This window comes from Cololabis saira, chromosome 24 (genome assembly GCF_033807715.1).
Source record: "Cololabis saira isolate AMF1-May2022 chromosome 24, fColSai1.1, whole genome shotgun sequence".
NCBI lineage: Eukaryota > Metazoa > Chordata > Actinopteri > Beloniformes > Belonidae > Cololabis > Cololabis saira.
In genome coordinates this window covers 21,890,765-21,911,522 of record NC_084610.1, presented here as the reverse complement: position 1 = coordinate 21,911,522, position 20,758 = coordinate 21,890,765, and the positions used below count along the sequence as shown (strand labels likewise).

The 20,758-nt window shown below is 40.1% G+C and overlaps 1 protein-coding gene and 1 pseudogene across 1 annotated transcript; one reads left to right on the top strand and one right to left on the bottom strand.

The window, feature by feature from the left end:
• Positions 1-2,743, bottom strand: part of LOC133425097 (CLIP-associating protein 1-like) — a 23,038-nt pseudogene extending 20,295 nt beyond the window's left edge.
• Positions 2,744-4,911: 2,168 nt separating this feature from the next.
• LOC133425096 (NLR family CARD domain-containing protein 3-like) lies at positions 4,912-18,936 on the top strand. The gene is made up of 10 exons (XM_061715777.1): positions 4,912-4,945; positions 8,149-8,287; positions 9,595-9,698; positions 10,392-12,177; positions 13,445-13,618; positions 14,185-14,358; positions 14,581-14,757; positions 16,335-16,508; positions 17,770-17,806; positions 18,847-18,936. Exons 1-10 carry the CDS (start codon positions 4,912-4,914, stop codon positions 18,934-18,936), a joined length of 2,889 nt encoding a protein of 962 aa, XP_061571761.1.
• The last annotated feature ends 1,822 nt before the right edge of the window (positions 18,937-20,758 follow it).

The window sequence follows — 20,758 nt, the reverse complement described above, 5'->3', positions numbered from 1 at the left end:
CTTCCTCTTTTCTCCCTTCTTCCTTCTTTCCTTGTTTCCTTCCTTCCTTCCTTCCTTCCTTCCTTCCTTCCTTCCTTCCTTTCTTCCTTCTTTTTTCCCTTCCTTCCTCCTTTCCTCCTGCTCTCTCCTTCCTTCTTCCCTTCCTCTTTTCTCCCTTCCTTCCTTCTTTCCTTGTTTTCTCCCTTCCTTCATTCTTTCCTTGTTTTCTCCCTTCCTTCTCCCCCTTTCCTTCCTTCCTTCCTTCCTTCCTTCCTTCCTTCCTTCCTTCCTTCCTTCCTTCCTTCCTTCCTTCCTTCCTTCCTTCCTTCCTTCCTTCCTTCCTTCCTTCCTTCACGTACGTTGTGCGTGGATTTAACACAGAACCATAAATCAGTTTTTACACAAAAACATCATCAACAGGAATTTATCGTTTTTACTACGAGATGACAAATTCTTACCGTGAGGAATTTTTTTGACGGTTTATCGTGAACGGTAAAATATCGCCCATTCCTACCCTCCAGATGTTACTTCCAGTTCCTTCCAGGCCTGACGGGGCTGTTAAATGTGCTGATCCAGGACCTGGTGGAGTTGTGTCCTGCTCTGTTCTGGACTGAGTGTTTCCCCCCCCAGAACCAGAGCCGTCGTGTGTGTGTTTGTCTCCACAATCGTAGGATCTCCACGTTTGCCGTCAGGCGGCCTGACCGGACCTCCAGAGTCCCCAACGTAGACTTCCTGAATGTGTGCCTTTGGTGAAGATGAGTTGAGCTGCTTGTCCCGTCTACTAATCGTTCTAACCCGAACCCGACCGAGCCGTACTAACCCCGACACTACGCTGCTGCTGCTGCTTCAGCTGCAGGGTCACAGAGCTGTAAATAAGCTTCAGCCGCCCAGCAAACCCGCAAACCTGTAAACCAGTAAACCAGTAATTCCGTGCTTGGGTCCTGGTTTGAGCTGATCATTTTTATTTATACTCGGTTTTCTTTCCTGTGTATGACTGTAAATATATTTACATGTTTGTTTCTCTTCCAGCTGTTAGACTTGAAATAAACCACCAGACTTCCTTTGTGTCGTCTTTCATTTGTGTTCTTTTTTTCTACTAGTCTTCTACTCGTTTTATTGCTCGTTCAGCGAGCTTCAAATAATCACTACATTTGAGTTTTACAGGAATAAAAGTGAGTTTATTTGTATAAAACATTTCAAAGTGCTTCACATAAAAAGATTTTTAAAAAGCATTAAAAAAGTAAACATTTATCTGAAATAGAGGACATATATAACCTGAGATACAATTAAAGGAAAGATCAGTGAATTTTATAATATTCTATCACAAGGAGGTTTGTCATCTTTCCAAACTTTAGTGAAGATATGGGAGAAGGAGTTGGGGATGGTCTTTGAAGAAAATACTTGGTTAAATATATATATATATATATGTGAAAAAATACATTTTCCATTCACTTGTAATAAAATTAAAGAGGCTAATTTTAAATGTATTTACAAACTTTATTTAACTCCAATTAGAATGCACAAAATTTCAAAGGATATCTCTTCAAAATGTCCAAGATGCAAAAGAACCGATGGAACATTTTGTGCATATGTTTTTGGGAATGTGATCTTTTAATAAGTTTCTGGAAATTAACTCATACCTTCACACAATCAGTTTTAGAATTAATTTTGAGTTAAGCTCCAATTTGTATTTATTAAATGATACACTGGATCTTCAGTTAGACCGGAAAAAAAGCAGGATATTAATTATGATCACATAACTTTGCTAAGAAATGCATACTTTTACTTTGGAAAGATGATTCCCCTCCAACTTTCAAGTTTTTTTTGGATCAAATTTCAGTTTTTTTACCATTGGAAAAATGAACTTTGGAAAAATACAACCGTGGTCATATCTTTCAAGAATTTTGGTTTCCATTATTTTCAAAACTGGAGAATTTTTCCAACGGGACCAATGAGTATCTTTATTTTCGAACTTGTGCCTTATATGTTTGTATGTATGTATGGATACATATAGTTTGATATTGTTGTTGCTGCCATTATTTTTTTTTATTTACTTATTTTTTTTATATATATTTATTTAATTTTGTTCTCCCTTAATGCATGATTTTTTTTTATTTATTTTTTTTTATTTATTTATTAATTTTTTTCCTGGGGTAATTGTGGAGAGGGTGGGAATGTGGGTAGAATCGAGATTGTAAATGTGAAGATGTGAATTGTGAAAATTATTGTGAAATAAAAGATATAAAAAAAAAAAAGTAAAAATTTAAAAGCAGAAATCAAAGACAGACATACATTAAAAGGAATAGAACTAATGAGATGGAAGAAATGAAGGTTCCAGTGCATTGTGGGAGATTACTGAAATGGAGAAGTAAATAAAAAGGTTTCCAGAGTGCCAGCAAAATCATGGGCCTCATGTACGAAACGTGCGGCGCACAAAAAACCTGCGTACGCAACTTTCTACGCTCACAGTCGGATGTTCGAAAAGTAATTTGAACGTAGAAAGTTGTCGTCCTACGCACAAATCATGTCTGGCGTACGCATTTTTCTGAGGTTTTGTCCGTTTAGCGACACTTGCCAGTCATATAGATTCTATCGTCAGTTATACGTTTCATCCCAAATCTTTAGGGCCAAATGCATACCAATAGGCATTTCTCTAAGTATTTCTGAACCTAATAATAACATTTTTATATATATATATATATATATATATATATATACTATATATATATATATATATATATATGCCTTAGGTTTTTACCACCATGGTATTGACCATTAAGACACTTTTTTTGCTGGTGACATCTACCTCATAGTGTTAACACTGATCCAAATACAGTATTATCATTGTTTTTTAATCTGTAAGGGATAGAATTGGTGCCTTGTATTCCTTAAGTGAGCACGTAAAGTGGTAATGTCCTTATAATGGAGTCCCAGGTTAAAATATAGCTCAGCTAAATCCTGTAATGTCATTTCCATTCATAAACAGAGCAGGGCGCAACTGGATGGTGTCCCAGTTTCCAGCAAAACTCCCATGTACTTGTTTTTACGCGCTCACGTAGAACAACTTTTAGGCGCTCACTTATAAGTTTTGCGAGAGCGCGTGAAGCTTTTTTTAGTAAGTGCATAAACGTTTTACATGCTCACGTTAACAACTTTACGTGCTCACTTAAAGGTTTTAAAGGTTTTTTAAAACTCATTATGCAGATTTTCTTTGTTTTTTATCTCGTTAATTCAGAAAAAACAGAGCAGATTTTTTTTTTCTCAAGTGAATGCAATACGCTTCCGTAGACATGTATATATTTTAGTCAATTAATTTAAACAAGAACCAGAAACCGGCTACCTTATTTGCAATGACTATAACAAAAATAACTTTTTTTAAGAGCATGTTGTTTTACTGGTAACAGTATTTGGTAACTAGATTTCGTGTGAGGAACAACATATAAATCACGTTTATTGCTTGATAAATGTGGTGATGCAGTGTCCAACTCTCACCAGCAGAGGGCGCGTTCTCTACACAGGGACAATGAAGTCTCGCGGGAATACATTGTGGGAACGAGAACACACTCAGTGTGAAGATGTGTGTGGCGTAACCATGGAGGGCGTAACGAAGATAAGTAATGCTTATTTCTTGCTCTTGGCAGGTAAGAAGGGAGAGTTATAGTTGTGTACTTGATGGGTGAATGTGTAATGTGTAAGTTAATGCTCATATTTTATGTCGTATTGTTGATAAACGTAAACCTAACGGTCCGGAATCAGCCGGTAATATTCGTTGCCTAGCAACCGCGTAAGGCGGGAAAGAGCTATGAGCCGGACTGCTCGAATACTTTAGCAGCTGTTTTTGAAAAACTTTGATTTCACTTTGTGAACTTTTCTTCCAGCTTTAACGACTTTTTGTTGATCTTTAAGGTTGTCTTAAACATTTGAATGTTCTGTCAGGAAAGTTGTCTCCAGTCCTGTGGAGCCTAAACTTGAAGGAAGTTTCCAGCTGCAATCACAGTTTCTGTCATGGGTGGATTTTAGGACCCAAGTGCAGAACAACAAAGTTGGAGTTTTACAAATGTCTCTTGGCTGAATTTTCCACAGGGAGGATTTTCAGAGCTGGAAGCAAGTAACAATCCTTGGAAGACTCGAGAAGACCCGATACTGATCGCCTGAGCTGTGGATCTCTGCAGCTCCTCCAGAGGACCATGAGCCTCCTGGGTGCTTCTCTAACTGCTGTTCTCCTGCCAGTTTAGGTGGACGGTCGTGTCTTGGTGGGTTTGTGCTTGTCCCGTACTCTCTGTTTTCAGGTGATGGATTCAGCAGCTCCAGGAGATTCTTTTTATCCTCTAAAGCTGCTTCAAACTTCCCCACAACCTCATCCCTGACCTATCTGGTGTGTTCCTGGGTTTTCATGACTCCGGGTGTTCACTAGTGTTCTCTAACAGACCTCTGAGGCCTTCACAGAGCAGTTGTATTTATACTGAGAACACATTTCACACAGGTAGACTCTTTTTACTAACGTGGTAACTTCTGAAGGCAGCTGCTCCCTGGATTTTCTATTGGGGTATCAGAGTTCAGGAGACATAATACAAATGGCTTAATGGCTTTTTTCCCCCTTACATTACTTTTACTCTATAATTTAAGTAGTTTTGAAACCAGTACTTTTATAGTTTTACTTGAGTAAAAAACTTGAGTTGATAGTTCAACTTCTACAGGAGTATTTTTAAACTCTAGTATCTATACTTCTACCTGAGTAATGAATGTGAATACTGAAGACACCTCTGCTCGTCATGTGTCAAGTTCTTATTCTGCTGCTGATAAAGTGTCTGAGTCAGACTGAAAACCTCCCTCTCATCAGTGGTCATGTGATTTCCTGTAAATACAGTGAGGAGGAGGAGGAGGAGGAGCAGCTCTGCTCAGGTGAAAAACAGCTGACAGATTTCAGAGTCCATGTCGGCGTTAACGGAGCAGCAGAGGAGACCAGGTGAGTGTTTATTCCTTTTTCGAGACGGAAACTAAAGAACTAAACAGTTTGGGGTCAGATAAATGTGTCCTTGAGGACTCTTGTTCAGGCGTACCTGTATCAGGTTTAATCAAACACAGGAAAAGAGACTTCTGGAGGTTGTTGGGACATTTTTGAGGACGTAGTAACTGATATCCAGCTAACTTCAGCTTTAAGGGGTCACATGACTTTCTGACATCACATGGGGGTATAAAGGGCTTCTGGGGGATGTTACCTTTGTTGATATTTGAATTAAAACAGGAGAATCTCCCTCCTCACAGTGGAAACACACCCCCACCGCGAACCTCTGGAGTTTGTCTGCGCAGGAGAAATATACTTGTTTTACCTCCTTCTTGTCAGACCAGTCTGAACCCGTTTCTCTGACATCATAATAAAGGTTCAGTTTAAAGGGTTCTATTGTCAGATATGCTATGAAGACATACAGCACAAATTAAATTACAGTACTCTGACCCACGGTGCAAAGTACAAGTAATAAAATAAGATAAAGAATAAAATAAACAGTCCACAATTAAAATGACAAACTAAACTTGAATATTTACAGGAGTATTTACATGATGATATAAAATAGGGAATAAATACATTTTAAATAACAATATAATTCACAATTGATGAAAATGTATCTTTTAAATATCATATTTCAAATCTGGCAAGTAAACTGAGGCAAAAGATTGGCTTTTTCTGCAGGAATAAATCCTGCTTCCCCTTGCATTGCAGAAAAACCCTTATTGAGGCAACTTTTTTATCAGTTTTAGATTATGGTGACATACTGTACAGACATGCCTCGGCTACAACGCTAAAGCCCCTTGATTCTGTCTATCATTCTGCACTCAGATTTATTACTGGTGACTCATATAATACTCATCATTGCATCCTGTACAGTAAGGTTGGATGGTTCTCGCTCTCTGAGAGGCAAGATTTTCAATTCTATTTATTTATCTATAAGGCTATTATTGGCTTGCTGCCGACTTATGTTTCCTCCCTCCTTGCTTGGCCTGCTAGTTTACACCACACTCGATCCACTGACTGGCTTACACTACAAGTCCCCCGAGTCTTTACGGAGATTGGTAGATCTGCTTTTCGTTTTTCTGCACCTTCCACCTCAAACTCATTACAAAGCACTCTAAAAATTAATTCACTAGTGTCTTTTGGTCATTTTAAATCCCTGATTTTAAATCTTTTAAGCACCGTTTGTATCTGTTTTAATTGATTTTATTGTTACATTATTTATTAATTGTAACTTCATATTTGTCACCAGGTGATGCTCTCAATTAGGCCTGTGTTGAAAAGATCGATTTTCTGATTCTAAATCAATTTTCATATTAATTCCTAAAAATCGATTCAAATGTCTAAACATCGATTTTTTTTTGATTTTTTTTTAATGAATTAATTTATTTTTTTTAATCATCATTACATTACAACTTTTGGTCTTTTTTTGTTTATGCCCAAAAAAAGACACGAGGATAACTAGTGCCATGTTTTTGCCTTTAATATGTTTACTTTAAAGGTATGAAAACATTAAAGTTTTCAGTTATAATTGCATAAATTGTCTATATTTCTTTGCTTTATATACTGTCCTGGGGTTACATTTGCATAAAATGCTAAAAACCTAATTCTCATAAATGGGGCAAAAAAATGAAATGATTCCATAGGGCCTCTGTTTCCTCCCTGGATCTGTTTGATAATTCTGACCCACACGATGTTTCTGTTTCAGTTCTATCAGCATTCTGGGAGCTGATTGGTCTTTACAGCATCATTAGCTGCAATACTTGCTGTTGGATCTCAATATAATACTAGAATTAATATGCTGCTTAACTACACAGTCATATAATTCACGCAACAGCTGAAACAACAGTTTTAATAACACTAACCCAAATCAATATTGGAATCGAATCGGATCTAATCAAAGCGTGAATATTCTGAATCTTAAGAATCAGAATCAAATCGATTTTTGACATTTGAATCAATCCCCAGCCCTACTCTCAATGGTGCCTCTGTAGAATGTGTGCATGATGGGGGGCGTCTCCTGCTCTTCTCAGTTTCTCGGTTTCTTAAAGCAGCACTATGTAGCTTTTCCACCTTAATATAATATTTCCAGAGTCATTGTGATGATACATCAACTTCCAACAGGTTTAATGAACCTCTGTCATGGTCTGAGGGGTCTGTATCGCCTTCACTGGCACTAGGTAACTTTGAGGAGCATGCTAGGAACCCTGCCACACTAAAAAACTACACATTTTTACGGCTTTGACTGCTTTACGGCATACGTCACTTCCCCCTCCTTCCTGATTTGACGAAAGCTGGGCGGGGTGTGGAGCGCAGAGCTCAGCAGAAGCTGGTATCATGGCCGAAGCAGCTGAAAAACCAAAGAAAATAAAAGTTTTATCAGAGGAGGATAAAAAAGAAAGCGGGAGAGTAACAAGCTAAATGCCCGGACAAGAATAAACGTTGGCCCGGCGTTCACTCGCCGGCGTGGTTTTGTTAATTCTAAAATTACTGACAATATCAACAACAGACACATAGAATAATAAAGGTGATCATAAAATTGTGTAATTCGCAATGAGGAAGCTTTATAAAATAATAATACAATTGAATAGAATTACAGCACTAGAGGAAATAATGCAATGCAAAGAAAATGTATAGAACATTTCTAGTATTTTGCCTGAGAACTGTAAAATTGTTCAGGGCTGATCTGCAAAATATAAGGAATGGGCATTCAGTTATTCACAGGTTATAAAGTATTTTGTCAGTAAGTATGTTGGACTACTAATTTATGACAAAGTCCCTCTAAAAAACGTGACAGGAAAAAGATGCAGTAGAACAAAACCAGAGCGTATGAGTTTGTAATTTGGGGCGCATTATCTCGCTGAAACAGGACAGTTACCGTCTCGGCCCGTAGTGGAAAAGCGCAAGACGCGGGCGTGGCGAGTATAAGCGCGCTGAGTAGGTACTAGTGGAAAAGGGCCATTAGAGGAAAATCTCAGCTTCAGTTCTGTCTCATCGTCGGTATCAGTAAAACCTCTTTCTTCCACCTCAGGAGTTTTGACAAAGTCCTTCAGGAAAAGTTGTTAAATTGATTTCATGACTTAGTCGTGATCTAATAAAGTTTCTGTCTACAGATTCAAAGATGGTCGGTGTTTCTGGTTAATGTCTCTGAATGACTGAAGTCCAGAAGATGGATGATTGTGTGGAGAAAGAGGAGAAGAGACCAGAGTCTCCAGGACCCAGCTGTCTGTCTATGAAGAGTGACTGGTCCAAAGATCAGAATCCATACTTCAGTAAAGAACCTGGACCCTCAGACACAGAGTAAGATAACTGCTGTTAACTGATTCTATGACTCATCATTACTTTATATTTACTGTCCATGGTGGTTTATTTGATGTTTTAGGTTCTTCAAACATCACTTTTTCCTTCTCGTTCCTGTTTTTCCACCACAAAGTCTTCTGTGTTCCTCAACCATGTGGTCCTGCTGGTTCAGAGACCAGAGTTTGGTTCCGGATGAGATCGGTCCAGGAGAGTCTGCAGCAGTTTTAGGACTCTAGTACTCGTACATGACATTCAAAACTAATCAGTGACGGATGTTTTTCTAGTTATAAATAGATAGATTAAATAAAAATATGAAACAACATAAACATCCATATAATCGCATGTGATTTAGTTTTAATACATTTTTCATTTATAAACTAGAATCAATCCTATCACACCTCCTATTGTTCTCTTTCTATATTAATAAACCTTTTATTTCCAGTTACAAATGTAACGCATTAATGTGAAGGTTTGACAGATGTAAAACAGACAGAAGTTGCTGCTTCCTGCTCTCATGTATTATGAGCAGCCAGCAAGAAACACGCTCCCTCTACTGGACAAACCGGGAATTACATGCACCTGCAGACCAAAGTAATCAAATCCCGATTCACCTCCAGTTTAACGGATCACCAGTAAAACAATGTTTAAACCTCAATAAAACCTGTCTTATAGAAGGATGTACTACTGTACCTATTTTCAGCAAGTCACAAACACGTCCAGTTTCATTTTAACACATACTCGATGCTTGTATTGTAGATAACAATAGAGGGAATGCACATGTTACGCCCAATGAGTCAGAAAGACTGAGTGACAGCGTAGACTTTCAGTTTGAGCACTTGAAAACATCTAAAATGGGAAAGACCGTTGTGGGATCGACTGTATTCATAGATTTAACAAGAAATCGCCTGGCTTGCGTGCAAAATCTGGTGACTTTTGGGGCACGTTTAGGGGGGCAAAAAGGCCCTCCTTTCGTTGGAAAAATTAAAAAAAAAGAATGAAGAAAAGCAAATTCCTACAGATACAATAGGGCCTTTGCACTGTCAGTGCTCGGGCCCTAATAATACATTTTATTATTTGTAGAGCACTTTTCATGGATAATCTCAAAGTGCTAACATAAACAAGGGAAAAAATTGTGATCTTCCAGAAGCATCAGTTTTATTACCGTCTGGAGGCTGAATTCAAACAGAAAAGCAGCCAGAGTCTTACTGTCTCCGAGACCATCTGAGCTTCTGGACACTGTTGACTCATCTGGATGTTTTTCTACAACAATCAGAAATGACTTTAGTGATGAAGACATGTCTTCACAGAGACCAGTCTGCTCCACCAGGACCGTCCTCCTCTCCCCAGTGTGGAAAAAGATCCAGAACCAGAACTGGACTGCAGACAGCCAGTCAGAGCAGAACTGTACCAGGTAAGACTGAACATCTGTTTGCTGATGGACTCATTTCTGTAAACTGGAAAGACTTTTGTATGGGCAGAAATATGTGCCACTAGAAACTGAATTTGAATCATTTCTATTTGAATCTTAATTGCTCAACTTGAATAATTGCATTAAAAAACTGAATCTGAATCACATAATTTGAATTTGTATTGTTTGTATTGAGATTGAGACAGGTTGTTTGTATTGTTTAATTTGAATCATTGCATTGAAAACCTATTGTGTTTTCTCCATTCTGTGTAAAAAGTGTAGATTTATATCTTGCCGTTTTGTAGAAAGATTCCTGCTGTTCGAAATACCTAGCTCCCATTGGTCGTTTATATCGTTGAAAGAAAATAGAGGTTATAGTAGGCTACTTGAAAAGGAGTTCTTTGTATCTGCACTCGATTGCTCTTCCTGCGGAAGACCCGGATGTCTGGCACAGTAGAATTGAAATTGAATTGCAAGAACTGAATTTGAATTGTGAGAACTGAATGTAGATTCAGTTTTTCAATGCAATGATTCAAATTAAACAATACAAATTCAAATTATGTGATTCAGATTCAGTTTTTAAATGCAATTATTCAAGTTAAGCAATTCAAATTAAAATATAAATTCAGTTTCTAGTGGCACATACTGTATGTCTGCCCATACTTTTGTTCTTCTGAAGTTCTTCTTATCTTTCAGCAGATTCTGGTCTGCAGGAGGTCCGAGATGAACACAAGACCAGTCTGAGGAGGAGATGTGAACATGTGACTGAAGGAATTGAGGAAACAGGAAGTAGAACCCCCCTCAACAGGATCTACACGGAGCTCTTCATCACAGAGGGACTGAGTGAAGAGGTTGATACCCAACACGAGGTGAGGCAGCTGGAGACTTCCAGGATGAAGAGCCTCCATGACACTCCAATCAGGTGCCAGGACATCTTTAAAGCCTTACCTGACCAACATGCAACCATCAGAGTGGTACTGATGTACGGTGTCGCTGGCGTTGGGAAAACCGTTAAGGTTCAGAAGTTCTCTCTGGACTGGGCCGAGGGCTCGGAGAACCAAGACGTCACCGTGGTGATTCCGCTCTCGTTCAGGGACATGAACCTGATCAGAGATGAGCAGTTCAGTCTTTTCAGGCTGATCCAGGTTTTCCATCCATCGTTACAGAAACTCACAGCAGAGCAGCTGGCTGCCGGGAAACCGTTGTTCATCTTTGACGGCCTGGATGAAAGCAGATGTTCACTGGACTTCAACAACAGTCCGGTCGTGTCTGACGTCACACAGAGCTCATCGGTCAACGTGCTGCTGACCAACCTCATCCAGGGGAACCTGCTTCCCTCAGCTCTCATCTGGATAACTTCCAGACCTGCAGCAGCCAATCAGATCCCTCAGAAACACGTTGACAGGGTAACAGAGGTACGAGGCTTTACCGACGCCAAGAAGGATGAGTATTTCAGGAGGAGGTTCAGTGATGAAGAGCGGTCCAGCAGCATCGTCTCCCACATGAAGACATCCAGAACCCTCCACATCATGTGTAAACTCCCGATCTTCTGCTGGATCACTGCTTCAGTTCTGGACCACATGTTGACCACAGAGCAGAGAGGAGAGCTGCCCAAGACCCTGACTGACATGTTCTCACACTTCCTGGTGGTCCAGACGAAGAGGAAGAAGAACAAGTACCAGGAGGGACATGAGACGAGTCCACAGGAGCTGACGGAGGCTGACAGGGACCTTCTTCTGAAGCTGGGGAGGCTGGCGTTTGAACATCTGGAGAAAGGAAACATCATGTTCTACCAAGAAGACCTGGAGCAGTGTGGTCTTGATGTCCCAGAGGCCTCGGTGTACTCAGGAGTTTGTACCCAGATCTTCAGGAGAGAGTGTGAGGTCTTCCAGAAACCCGTCTACTGCTTTGTTCATCTGAGCATCCAGGAGTTCCTGGCTGCAGTCTACTTGCTCCACTGCTACTCCACCAGAAACACAGATGTGCTGGAGAACTTCCTGGGAGAAAACAGATTCTCATCTCTGGATGAATTCCTGCAGAGAGTCATGTGGAAATCTATGGACAGTAGAAATGGCCACCTGGACCTGTTTGTCCGCTTCCTTTATGGTCTTTCTGGGGAGTCCAACCAGAAACTGTTAGGAGGTCTGGTTAACCAGACGGAGAACCGTCCAGAAACCACCCAGAGAGTCATCAACAACCTGAAGGAGATGAACACTATTAGAATCTCTCCTGACAGAAGCATCAACATCTTCCAGTGTCTGATGGAGATGAACGACCTCTCAGTTCATCAGGAGATCCAAGAGTTCCTGAAGTCAGAGAACAGATCAGAGGAGGAACTCTCTGAGATCCAGTGTTCCGCTCTGGCCTACATGCTGCAGATGTCAGAGGAGGTTGTGGATGAGTTGGACCTGGACAAGTACAACACAACATGGATGGGTCGACAGAGACTGATTCCAGCTGTGAGGAACTGCAGAAAGGCTCGGTGAGTCCAGATGGGATCAATAACACCATCAGTTAGTGTAAATTAGCAGTTTAGTTCTTCAAATCTTCTTTTGGTCTTAAAAATGAAAACCTAAAAAGCCACATATATATGCAATTTATTCTGGCAACGGAGGGTTTTGTGTGTGTGCATGGGTGTGTGTGAGTGTGTTTCCTTCACTAGCCACAGTCTAGTCATATTTTATAAATCCCTAGGAAAAAAAGAAAAAAAGAGAATTAAAATTCTGACAAAGAGGACTAAGATCCCCAACGGTGGGACACAAAAGACCAGGAAAGAGTGGGACATGAAAGAGCAGGAAAGAAAAGACAAGACAGTGATGGGTGAAGTTTAGTAACTGTGTGATGTGTTGTAGTGTATGTGTATGAGTGTAACGTGTTGTGTTGGAATAAAAGGAGAAATGTAAATGTAGGGTAACCAGGTATTTATAAACAGAAGGAAGAGGTCAGAGCAGCATTGATACATCTACATTACGTAAAAATGACATACATAATGTAAATACATATCTTTATGTATCTTTAACCTCATATGTAAATATAAATACATTCCACCAGGGAGATTGTGACTGGAGCAGCGGGCCAAGCTGCCCTGTCAAGGTCAGATTATAGAATCAACAATTGTATTGAAAGAAAGGAAACAGGCAGACTCCAGTAATTTTCCGTCTGCTGTTAAGTCTCTGGTTCCTCAATGGCGACTCCAAACAGACGAATTTGTGATCAATTCCCGCCAAGCCGAGCTTCCAACTTCTCCAAGGTTTTCTCCATCTTGCCAATGAGCTCAAAGACCGCCGCCAGCCTGCGATTCTGTTCAAGAATCGCATCCAGCTTGCGGCTTTGCTCTCCCAGCGTTAAAGTTTGAGTGTTGATCCCCGTGCTCATTCCTTCAGCAACGTCGGGCAGCTCAGAAAGGGCCAAAACAGCTGTCGACGACTTACGCGTTTGTCGATAGGCCAGGAAAATCCCCACTCCAATTAGAAGAAATCCTGCTATCATAAATCCAATTATGAAGGCATCTTCAACGTCCTCGACAGACAGAATCGCCAAGCACAACATGTTGTTCTGCAAACAGAAGCAAGCCGGTTTTTAAACAAAGTAAACTCGTACATGTGGCTCTCTAACTCTTGCGATGCAGCTCTCCAACGTAGTTGTTCACTGAATCAATCCACCGTGTGTAATTCTAGTAACTCTGGGTCTGTGATCACCTGCACCGTCCTGTGACTTTATTAGAACTGCCATGTTTTCTCTCATCACAGATTTGTTGATTGTCGGCTCTCAAAGACTCACTGTGAAGTTGTTGCGTCCGCTCTGAAGTCCAACCCCTCCCATCTGACAGAACTGGACCTGAGTCTGAACCACCTGCTGGATCCAGGAGTGAAGATTCTGTCTGGTGGACTGGAGAGTCCAAACTGTAGAGTGGAGACTCTGAGGTCAGTTCAAGGAGATCTTTCCACATTTATCCAGTTATCATCCTCCAAAGATGTGACAAAACTATTTTAATTCACAAATATTTTCATGAAATAGTAATAGAAAAGCATTATAATAGATGATATTATAGAATAAGTGCATGTTTTCATTATTTAAAGGACCTTGAATTTCATTGTTGCTGAAATGTGCGATACAAATAAACTTGCCTTGCCAGTTTAGCGTTTGTTGGGTTGGTTTGTATCAAAACTCATATAAGATTTGAACAGTGAAGTAAGAGTTTCTTTTCACACATCAGGGGAAGGGTTAATGCACAACACATACAGTACAAACCAAAAGTTTATACACACTTCCCCATTTGTTTGAATGAGAAGGTGTGTCCAAACTTTTTGTCTGTACTGTACTTGTCATTCACATTGCAACAAAATCAAAAATGGGGTGTTGCAAAGCACCATGGGAAAATATCAACCAATCACAGCAACCCCTTCATTATTGTTTAACTTTTTTTTCTCTTAGATTGCAGTTCTGCAGTTTTTTTGGCTTCAGCTCACATCTTTTATTTTTTATTCAGGTTGGAGTTATGCAGGTTGTCAGAGATCAGCTGTTCTTCTCTGATCTCATCTCTGATCTCCAACCCCTCTCATCTGAAACATCTGGACCTGAGTAAGAACGACCTGCAGGATTCAGGAGTGAAACATCTGTGTGGATTTCTGGAGAAATCAAACTGCAGACTGGAGACTCTGAGGTCAGTTCACAGACTTAAATGATCCTCAACAAACACAAAGATGAAACTAAGGAGTGCGTTCAGACACCTTGAAACCTCTAGAAAGACTCTTTCTAGTGACTCTTTAACACTGACTGTTCCTGATTCAACTCTTATCAGTTGCCTTAATATAGTATTATTGATTTTTTTAACATGTCTAAAAGTTGTAGTTGAAGTTTAAACTGGTGTTTCTTCTTTATTCAGATTGAAGAGCTGCAATCTGTCAGAGATCAGCTGTTCTTGTCTGGTCTCAGCTCTGAAGTCCAACCCCTCCCATCTGAAACATCTGGACCTGAGTTACAACGAGAAGCTGCAGGATTCAGGAGTGAAACATCTGTGTGGTTTCCTGGGGAGTCCAGACTGCAGACTGGAGACTCTGAGGTCAGACATGTTTTAGTTGTGTGTTCATCAGATGAATCGGATGTGGAAGTACTGTTAACACTAACCTGCAGACATCAGGCGGATCTCCTGCTGATCCACACTGACCAACCTACTGCTCTGATTTCTGACATAAAAACTAAGCATCTGAATGTTTCAGACAGGAACAACTGAAGAACCAGAGATGTGTCTGAACCTGGAATAAAACATCTGAACAAACTAGAATTAACTTTGAAATAAAAGTATATTTTAATAGGTAATAATATCGAGGAATTTTGGAGTAAATGACATGAAAATGACAATTTTGTTTATAAATGTAATTTGACGATCTACTTCAACAACTATATTTAGAAAAACATATAAAGGAATTCCCAGATTGATTCATGATTACATATTGTACTCAAGATTTCATCTCCAGCTCCCTTTCTCTGCAGCTTTTCCAAATGTTTTCCACAGTTGGATTAGTTTCATGGTTGATCATCTTGATGTAGTTTTTCTGGGACAGTTGGGAAGTTTGTTGCATGAAAGTAGAAAGAAGAAGTCCAGGATGTGTGAGAAAGGCTTGACCTATCCTCCTGAGTTCATCCTGGATGATTCCGCTGCAGGAAGACGATCCAGGATGAGGAGGTGCAACTATGTCAAGCCAGGTTGAACTAATCCTGGTACGTGCACGTTGACGTCTGTCTTAAGCAGACCGTGAGGTCGGTCCCAGATGTCCTGATTCACAAATGGAGAGGATGAATGTCGCTGATGTTTCACCGAGTGAACAACAGCTGCTAATGGAAACGTACGAGGAGCTTAAGCAGCTGATATGTTCAAAAATGTCCTCCAGAGGCTGTTAATAAACTCAGAAGGTTTGACAGACAATAGTGGACAGACTGTGTAGTAGTCCAACATATGAGCTGTAGAGCTCATTTACTGAATAACTTCTTATTGTGGCTGAAATAATTCAAACCAACGTTTGCTTCCTTTGACTACCGTTACATTTCAGTTTACCAAATATAAAACTTTCACCTTGGAAAACATCTATTTATAGGTTTTTAATATCATCTCTTAATAAGTCTGTTAAGATAATTTCATCCAGGTGACAGCAGGACATAAGGTGCAACAAATATTGTCTTTTTATGGTTTTCAGAGTGTAAAACTAAATATAAATACACGTGTGATGAAGTAAGAAAAGTGAAATAAAGCTGCCATCAACTTTCTAATTTTCATCTATACAAAATTAGTTTTACTACGTGAAATATTAGACATCAGTTCATTATGTTTTTTTGTCTCTGAGATTCAAACAAATGCTTAATTTTCTCTTCATACAAATGAATGAGTTGACATTTGTCCCAGAATTCCTCCTGACATGTTTGTTTGTGTGGAAACATGAATCATTTGGCTGCACAACATGATTTTGTATGGATGGATACACTGGTGGAGCTGCAGAGCTGCAGAGCCGAAGTCACTACGTCTTTATTGGAGCAGCAGCATGATGTCATGAATATTGATGAAGCTCTTTTTCACTGGTTCTGTTGGACTGTTGGAATCTGCGTCCTGGTGGCTTCAGCTCACATCTTTTATTCTTCATTCAGGTTGGAGGACTGCAGTTTGTCAGAGATCAGCTGTTCTTCTCTGGTCTCAGCTCTGAAGTCCAACCCCTCCCATCTGAAACATCTGGACCTGAGCAGGAACCAGCTGCAGGATGCAGATGTGAAGCAGCTGTCTGATCTGGTGGAGAGTCCAGACTACCAGCTGCACACTCTCAGGTCAGTGGAGGTTGGAGTCGGTCCTGCTGCTTCAAGCAGTTTTCTACTTAAACCAGTTGGTATCAAAGCAAAGATTCCAGTGTTTCCAGTGAAGCTGCAGCTTCTCAGCGTCTGCTTTCCTCGTGAAGCCTGTGAAAACAAATTATCTTTAAATCTTAAGAAAACTAAATTTATGTTGTTTGGAAATCGCACAATCCCAATTGATACTGTGCAAATAACGATCAATAATGTACATATTGAAAGGGTGTATGATACTGGGTGATACTGGATCACAAAATCAGCTGGAAACCCCATATAAATCATATAAGAACAAAACTGGCAAAGAGTGTAGCAATATTGGGGAGAACAAGATACATGCTGGATTATAAATCATTGCACATTCTGTATTCATCACTAGTATTACCATATCTGGATTATTGTGTGGAAGTTTGGGGCAACACATATATAAGCAATTTACAACCGCTATTCAGACTGCAAAAAAAAGCAATCAGGATAGTTCACAATGTGGGTTATAAGGATCACACAAACACACTGTTTTTAAAGTCGCATGTGTTGAAATTCTGGGACAATGTCAAACTAAAAACTCTACAAATCATATTCAACGCGAGAACTGATTCACTTCCAGGCAATTTACAGAAAATATTTTGTGACAGGGAGGGGGGTTATAAATTAAGAGGAAAATTTAATTTAAAAAAAACTATGTGTTCATTCTAAAAGGAAAAGCATGTGTATCTCAGTTGTTGGAGTGGATCTGTGGAATGGGTTGGTGATGGGTTGAAGCAATGTACAGATATAAATCAATTTATAAAACGGTACAAAAAGGAAGTTCTGGGAAGTTATTTGATTGAGGAGTTATGTTAAGGAAAGATTGTGTTTGTTAGCTGGTTAGGTGCAAAGGCTCAACCAATGGGAATATCTGTAGCGTAATAGTGTAAACTAGCAGCTATTATTAATATCTATGTTTAATTTATGATAGAGGTAACAAAGGGGCAGGGTTAAATAAGTTTTACTTCTACCTGCTCCTTTTCGGACACAGTTTTTTTTCCCCCTGTTTGTATTACGTCTTTGTTGTTGTTTCTTTTTTTCTGTATGTTTTGAATTTGTTTTAAAATGTTATATTTTTTTCCTTATGTGTTCGACATAAACAATTCAATCAATCAATCCATCAAAAGCTGTGAGAGGAGGATGATGACAGGCTTCAGGATCAGAGGATCCAGATGTTTGTTGTAGACCAGTGTTGTGCTGGTGTTCATGTGTTCAGAAATAAAGGAGTATTCCAGCTGACAGCCTTCCAGGATGTAGAGACACACAGCTGCTCCACTGCAGCTCTGAACACTCTGAAGGAAACCAGAATGTAAAATCCACCAATAACCTCGTCAACGTGGCCGTGGAATTAAGTTTTTGAACAAAAAATGGTTTTACGAATAATATAAGTTATCATATTGTTGGTCTAGTATTAAGAAAACAAATATTAAAATCTAATACCTGCAGTGATAGTATAAGAAATGGGACTGAATTTCTTATACAAATTAAATATTTTTGCAGTTTTGTGCAGTATGTTCATCATAAATAGGTATAGTTGATGGAATAGTCGTCGTATTGGTTCTTCAAGCTTACGAACTCTGCAGCACTCTCCTTAATTATGGTTGTTGAGCCAAGTTGAGAATTATTGATCCCATAAACCTTTATATCACTCTCCAGTGATCAAGTGCAAAGTTTCAAAATAAAAGTCCAACTCATGTGCAATAATAAAAAAATGCTATAAAATACATGCAACACTGCATGCTAAGATCATAAAAACTATAAAACTAAAACATACTGTACACTATAACCATAAAATACAACTACATTTAACCTGCGTGACACAGATACAGTATGTAAACTTATAATTTCCTCTGTGTTTTGGATGTTGCATTGACAAATGAATTTCTTCAGTCTTCCATTTAAAACTTAAATAACAGGAATTATGATGGAACTTACTGTAACTATAACAGCCAACACTGAACATAAAACCTCATTCACAAAAGTTAAGATAAAACCTGTAAAGAGTTGAACTAAGGGGAGAATATCAACATTAAATTGAAATGAGTTCCTCCAATAAATGTCCTTAGCGTCAAACTGTCCAAAAGCTACGTGACTGAGAAGAATCCAGGCCTTCATCCATCAGCCATCCTCAACAAATAACTGTTTCATGTAGTCATGATGGTTTTACATGTCAGTTTCCATAAACTCATATTTTTAACGTTGTGTTTGTCATTTCAGGTGTAACTATAAAATTATTTCCAGATGTCACGAGTTTAGTGTCAAATAAAACAGTCTCATCTGTTTTTATCTGCAGCAAATGAACCAAACAGACGACGGTGGACCAGGTGGATTCTTCTCAGAGGAGACGGCCTCCTACAAACATTTCTTCTGTCCCTGGTCCTAAATCTGCTGAAAGCAGGAGTGAAGAGACATAACAGCATGAAGAAGAAGACTCCAACCTGGGAGAAGGATGTGACCCTTTTATCAGAATGAAGCCGATCACAGCGAGCAACGCTCCGCCTTCCTCTGGTCCTCTAAAACTCTCCACCACAGGTTCCTGTGAGAGGAAGGAAAAGTCCTGCAGCGCGTCCCGTTCAAGCAGCTTTCCCTCGCCCACTCATGAACCTTCTGCAGAAAGCAGAAACCTAAAGCTGGGCATACACTGTGCAATATTTTAAATCGTTTGATTCAGCCCCATCTCACACTGCTCGACTAGATCTCTGAGTTCAAAAGTTCAAAAGTTCACAGCTCACGATTTATGTTCTCACACTGTACGACCCGATGCTCGGATACGACCCGTCTGCTCACACTATACGTTCATAATCCGGTTTTGGGGCAGGGGTGGTCTGTTCCAACCCAAACGTGCGTCCTGCCCACCCGATCAAAGGTTATGGGATCCTTTATTTTTTTATAATTTTATTTTTTTACATATATATAAAAAAAATCCCAAAATATCTGTGCCATTTCTGATTGGGTGGGCACTGCGCATCATTTTTAGACAAAACAATGAACGCATACCGCAAAAGACCCGACGTCCCAGCAAAATGAGCACAACAGATAAGAGAAGTGTTCAGAACAGCGCACAGAGCGCACACTAAAGGCTCAGTTATGCTTCTGCGTCAAAATGGCGCCGTGCCTAGGGCGTGTGGTTTGGATCGACGCAGAGGACACGCCGTCACCTGCGTCGTCTCTGACGTGCACCTCCCGAAAATTGTAACTACGCGTCGAGGAGACGCAGACCACACGCAGACCGAGAGGGCTGTGATTGGTTCGTTTGAAAGCGAAGCATTTCCGGTTTCCGGTTTGAATCAGTAGTGAACTTCCAGGGCTCTTTTCTTCGTTTATGTGTGATTTTTTTTGTTTTTGTTTTTTGCACAATAGTTGTCCTTATTTCTTTGATTTACTGTGACCGGAAAAAGTCGGATAAACCATTCAGAAAAAGATCGCTAACTAGTGGCCGCGGGGGGAACTGCACCGCGACCAAATGGAGAGACGGAGAAGTCTGAAGGGTTCAGCACGGCATCACGGCTGCGGCGTGTGCTCTGCGTTGGTTTGACGCAGAACCATAACTGAGCCTTAAAGGTTGATTTTATGGTTCCGCGTTACACCAACGCAGAGCCTACGCCGTATGCGTATGGTTGGGCAGACGTGGGAAATGCAGTCTTTTTTTTCTGCTATTAAAACGTGATTTGCAACACTTAAACCACAAATAATAGTTTTTGACGTGACATCAGAGATTGTGCATGCTCTCTGCGAAAGGATGAGGCAAAACGGGTCGTAGCTGCTTCAACTGTGCGATTCCTTCACGAGGAGCGACCACGATTTCAAACACGCTTGATTTTCTTGCGACCTCACGACGAGCTCACGATTTGTGATCGGGAGCTCGTTGTGAGGTGTTAATCTCTCGTTGTGAGGTGTTAATCTCTCGTCGTGAGGCGTTACTCTCTCGTCGTGAGGTGTTAATCTCTCATCGTGAGGTGTTAACCTCTCGTCGTGAGGCGTTACTCTCTCGTCGTGAGGTGTTACTCTCTCGTCGTGAGGTGTTAATCTCTCGTCGTGAGGTGTTAATCTCTCGTCATGAGGCGTTAATCTCTCGTCGTGAGGTGTTAATCTCTCGTTGTGAGGTGTTAACCTCTCGTTGTGAGGTGTTAATCTCTCGTCGTGAGGTGTTAATCTCTCGTCGTGAGGTGTTAACCTCTCGTCGTTACCCCACGTTTACTGCACGA